Source organism: Lupinus angustifolius, chromosome LG09 (assembly GCF_001865875.1).
Source record: "Lupinus angustifolius cultivar Tanjil chromosome LG09, LupAngTanjil_v1.0, whole genome shotgun sequence".
NCBI lineage: Eukaryota > Viridiplantae > Streptophyta > Magnoliopsida > Fabales > Fabaceae > Lupinus > Lupinus angustifolius.
In genome coordinates, this window is record NC_032017.1 from 10806571 (window position 1) to 10812379 (window position 5809).

General features: G+C 38.4%; 1 protein-coding gene across 1 annotated transcript in view; it reads right to left on the reverse strand.

Moving 5' to 3' along the window:
• Positions 1 to 5809, reverse strand: part of LOC109356247 (ferric reduction oxidase 2-like) — a 10116-nt gene continuing 4307 nt past the window's right edge. Inside the window, exons 8-9 of the mRNA XM_019599577.1 lie at positions 5102 to 5190; positions 1 to 389 (exon numbers count right to left, since the gene is read on the reverse strand). Of these exons, the coding sequence (XP_019455122.1) occupies positions 1 to 389; positions 5102 to 5190 (478 nt within the window). The remainder of the gene's footprint in view (positions 390 to 5101; positions 5191 to 5809) is intronic.

Below are 5809 nucleotides of genomic sequence, written 5' to 3' on the forward strand. Positions count from 1 at the left end.
CTAGTTACTAGCTCCGGGGTTAGCGGTTGTACTAGGGCACTCACTAGGATCCTCCTCCATCTTAGAATCAGAAGATAGGTCCACCACTTCAATGGAGTCCTCTATATAGACCAACTCCATACAATAATCCTCTTCGGTTTCCAATTCCTCTTCCGGATTATTGGACAAACCCTGTGACTTTCTTCCCACTCCCACATCTGCCTGAAGATCGGGCAGCGTCCGTATAACAGCTCTCTTCCCTGGTTGGGGATCGGGCACATCGTCTATACTCTGTCTCCTAGTAGACGATCCAACATCACTGGGTGCATGAGGAATCATAGACTGAAGGGATGGGCAGTAGGTGTTAATCTCCGAGCAGGTAAGGTGAAAGAAGTCTCCAAGTTCGCATGCTGTGAAAGGAAGTGCATTGTACAGCCATCACAAACCATCTATAGTTCTAAGGCACAAGGGCATGTGTAGGTATGTCTATGTTCATCACTACTCCATGTCCCCTCCTAGGATATCGATAATCATAGCTCCATATCCTCGATGTACGGTCCATCTAAACGAGAACGCGAACTGAAGCCAAACCGAAAGAAAAGAAAATAAGAGTGAGTAAAACATCTAATGAATATAATTCATCGACGACATGCACACATGATATACACAATATACATCACTGACATAATGCACCATGATGAAATGATGTTATAACTCAAATCATGAGCATCAATATTTACACTCTCAATGCATGCATGATATGCTTATTTCATCCACCCTTACACCAATATCCTTCCAATATACTATTCGGAAATAACCAAGAGTACAGGTCCCATAACAAGCCGATTTGATCGCACCAAAAAAACTAAATTCCTCGTAAGAATATATGATCCATCGGTTCTGAAAAACTGTCCATTTCAGTACGATGTCGTATCAAACACTTTCTGGGCATCCCTCTCATTGGTCCTGCTTGGAAAGAGGGGTTGTCAGAGATCATCTAGTTTACGCTATGAGAATTGTATGATCCAATTGAATACCTCATCTAGGAATACCTCATCGCTGTCCCTCTCAACATTGTGAGACTCGTTCGTCTCTCGTAAATTTCCTCTCCACTACTTTGTTATTCATAATGAGTATGAATATTAACCGAAGTTTGCCGATTAAATATTTTAATTATTCTTTTATATCGATGGGACCCGATCTTATGTTATCACGTAATATAGGAATAACATCCCTACCACTACGTACCATCACTACTGGATGGCCATATGGCCAAGCCTCTTACGGTCAGACGACCTCGTTGCGTGGTATCATGTAATCCTTTTTCGGCATAGCCTTGCTCACGACATCCTAGTTTGAATCCTTGCCTGCATAAAGCGCAAGAACAAAAGTGACAGTATAAGTTTGTCAATTTGGGGACCAGACTCAATCCTCCGAGCCACGGTCTTCCCCAAGTGTAAATACATTTCACACCCAAGCTAGGGCTATACCCTAAGCAATAAATAAATCAAAAACAATCACTATTTATGTTTGTGTTTTGCCCAAGCCAAAGACCGTCCCTCAAGCGAGAAACTATTTATGGGACTGTCGTTCAAGCTAAAAATCCACAAAAACTGGTCAAAATCATCCTTGAGGTCTCGCCCAGGCGAGGGACTATCACTCAGGCTCCAAAATCGCCCAGAACAGGCCAAGCACGCTGCCTAGCCCTCGCCCAGGCAAGTTTGGCTTGCCCAGGCGTCGCTGGTCTAGTGGCAAGGAGTGTCTGGTTCGCCCAGGAGTGTCTGGCTCGCCTAGGCGTGGCTGGTCCAGTGGCTAGGCATGTCTGGTTCACCCAGGCGTGTCTGGCTCGCCTAGGCATGGCTGGACAAGTGGCCAGGACCACTCTCTCAACCTTTTGGGCCACCTGATCCAATACCACCATTGTTTCCTATCCCTATGCATTTTACTTTCTCGAGTGGTATTCCTTCATGGTTAACAACCACAATACTTGATATTTTATACTATCCTAGGGGCATACAACCTAAGGAAACATTCATACTTAATCCAGATATGTAATCGTTTGGTTAAGTACGAGTTTCTAACAAAACAGAAATAACTTCCAACTTTTGAGGTAGTTGGGCGATCCGAGTGTCACATTCGAACACCATTGTGTCACAATGTATTCTCTCTCACCTTGGGTTGCAGCGCGGTTGATTTATCTTTCGTGAATGCATAGATTGTCCGACTTCGAACACCTTGCAACTAAACACGAAAACCAATCAGCGATTCGTGAGTTAAATTGTCTGCCTACTAACTCTAAGCGAAAGGCATCCTTTTAATCCATTCTAAGATCATCCGAGACTTTATCCATCCGGTCCAAAATTCATATTCTTGAACCAACATTTATCCTCGAAAGTCTCGTTCCCGATTCCTATCGGTTGATGATCATTTAAACACATTTTTACAAGGATTAATCTCATGATCAAAACGACATTTTGATTTAAAATATTCTTTGATTTCAAAATCATCATCATTCATCAACATAAATAACATGCATATTTTCAAACACAAACACAGCCCCATGAACTATAAGATTTCATGATTTCAAAACAACAATTTCTAGATTTACGAAAAATCATTTTTCGCGTTCTTGCGTGTAACAAGAGATAGGAAGGTTTTTAGAAAAAATTTAGGGTTGAAAATTTTCGTAACAAGCGTATGATCCTCATACTAAAATTTCGTAAGAAACTAACAGTTAGATTTCTAAGAGATTAAGAACAAAAGGGATGAGGTTTACCTTGAACTTCTTGAGAGCTAAATGAAGAAGAAGAAGAATGAATGAATGAAATGAAGAGCCAATTGAATGAGCTATTTAAGTAGAGTAATTCAGATTAGGAGGGGGCAAGCCAAGGGGTTCTCTAGGTTTGATGGCTCTTTTAAGTTAAATAAATCTTAGTTAAGGGGGGTAAGCCAAAGGTTTTCAAATAATAATGGCGAGACGAGTAAGTGAGAGGTTTATGGGTATTTGCATAAAAGATGAGTACTTGCCTAGCAAGTTTCACTTGGGAACATAAGGTAAATTTTCCGGTGAAACATTCGCGATGAGACCATGCCCGACTATTGTCGGTTAATATTCGAATGGATATAAAATCTTCCAATTACGGTTGGAATTTTGGAATACCGAATTCGGAGTGAAAAATATTTAGAAATGTGTTTTGGACAAACTTGTTGTCTATCTAGGCACAAAATAATATTTATAAGCCAAGGGTGCCATCAGAATTGGATTCGGAACTACGGAACTCAAAAACACGTTATTGGGCCGAATTTAGGCGAATTTGGATCTGATAGCAGTCCAAAAAATTTTCGTCAAAGAAAAAAATAAAACTTTACCACAAATTAGGAAATCATAAAACAAGACTAACACTCAACTATGATTTAGCCTAATTCATTTCCGACTAATTTCTAAAATTAATATTTGTTAAAAATAAATAATTGATAAAATATATCGATTTTTCACGGTGTTACACAGTATATACATATAGAATCAGCATTCTCGACTAATTTAACATTAAAGGCAATTCATATGGATCCATATTCATCCTTTTACTTTCAACTAAACTCTCATTACTTTTCAACTTAACTCCCTTCGTAAAACAATCGGGAATACAAGAGATCATGTACGATATAACACAAATAATTAATTACATCTATCAAACAATGTGACTCTCTTATTAGCACTTATGATATTGAACATATAATCTCACTTGTCCAAGTGGTAGAAAGGATAAGATGAAAGTAAACACATGATAACAATTAATACATTCAAAATGAATCCCCTTTTGTTTTACTTGGAATAACACTAATAAGATGAGGATGAGGGCATGACAACATTTAATACAATGAAAGTACATCACCTTTTATCTTACCTGGAATAGCATAAAAAAGATGAAAGCAATTGTAAAAGAACATTATCACAGACTAAAAATGTCTCACGCCGGTGAAATGGCTCAATCAACTAGAAAATAAAGCCAACAAAAATAAGTCAAATGGCATGCTCGATTATGGCCATACCACCAAATTCTGGTAATTGTTCCTACCCATAGCTCCAAAGGGTGCCACGAGTGACCAACTAAGCCAACTAGTCGGCCAATGCAAAAAGACCATAACTCTTAAGGCCCAACCATATTCAAGATCCTAATCTGCCCACTTGGACCAACAAGGTTGGGTTGTGCCCTATAAGACAACATACGGTAGAAGACTCTCCTAGGGGTGACCTGGGAGCTACCATAGGCCTAGACATAATCTTTCCAGATGTTTGATTAAGAAGACATGAGCATGACATCATCCATGAAATCATTGAACTTTTCTTCAGCGCAAGGTAAGCCCATCTAGGTCAATATAAATATAGGAGGTCTTTGCACATGAAGTACATTCGAACATTTGATCCATCATCCCTCCATTATCTCTAGTTATCTCATGCCCTCTATAAATATTGACTTGAGCGTATGAGTCATTTCTTTCAGGTATTCATCGAAGGTTGTCTAAGGTCGGTTCTCAGCCCGGTTCAACAGAAATTAGGTACTCCAAGGTCGGTCCTCACCCTTGATCAGCCTACCTTAGATTGACCAAGGTGGGCTTCAACTTGGTTCAGCCCTGGACAAAAGAACAATGTTCTTAGCTGTTCATGCAAAGTTAAGTTGAATAATGGAGCTAGGTAATGTATTAATTTTATGTGTTAATGCTTCACATATTAACCCTGAATAAAATATATGTTTAACTCTGAAGTGGATTCATTATTCTACCACCTAAGTTAAAGACACTACAAGGTAGAGGAAGGAAACATAAGACAAGAGAAATGGATAAGCGTGTATGTGGGCAGGGAACTACTAGGAAATACAATATTGTGACCTTTGACAAGTGCATGCAGTAGTGTTTTAAATTATGGTTGCAGTTACGATTGTGATTGTGGTTACCGTGGTTGTGATTATTACAGTTGTTGCTATGTATATTGGGACCATTGCAGTGTGAATTATTTTGAGAGTAAAAACATATTTTTGACATCGATGCGGTCTTATGCAGCCCAATGTGGTTGCGTTGAGATCCGATGTGATTCAAATGCGGTACGATGCGATTACATTGCAACCTGTTATGGTCGCATCACTGTGATTCGGTATCACACCACAATTGCGGTATGATGCGATTGTGGCGGTCACCGCAACAACAATATTGCGGCTGCATCATGTGATGTGATTCGTAATTTGAAACAACAGTTTGATGACAAACTCACAGAAAAATGAATTGCCATAACACCTATTGCAAAAAAGTAAAATAAAGGAGAGAGGTATCGGGTATCCAATTATGCTTTATTTATATATATACACATATATGTTTTACACTAATACTGCAACTAGGATGTCACTTAAGTAGACAAAAGTTCCTCCCCTTTCCGAATCCCGATTCTTTGTAATACTTGAATCTGCTTGCTTGGAGGGAATGAGAACAAAGTTTGTTTCTTTTTTTTTCTTGCTTATTTTTTATTTTTCAATTAAAAATATTATGTTAAACTGTGTTTTGATATCTTAATTCTATTTGTAGATTCTTATTGTGGTGGTATGTAATTTTTGAAGAAAGCTTGTTGGAGTGAAATGTTAATTTATTAAAGTCTTTTATTGATGAGAGGCTTTATAAGTGGATTGGCTAATAAATTTTTAAAATTTTGAGTCAATATATGTTGTCTGGTCCAATTTTAATAGTTCTTTTTTATATTGTCTATTCTTTGCAATCTCCCTTCCCCCAATTCTCGAACAAGTCTATTAAGAACAATAGTTCGAGAGAGTTAACTATTATGTAT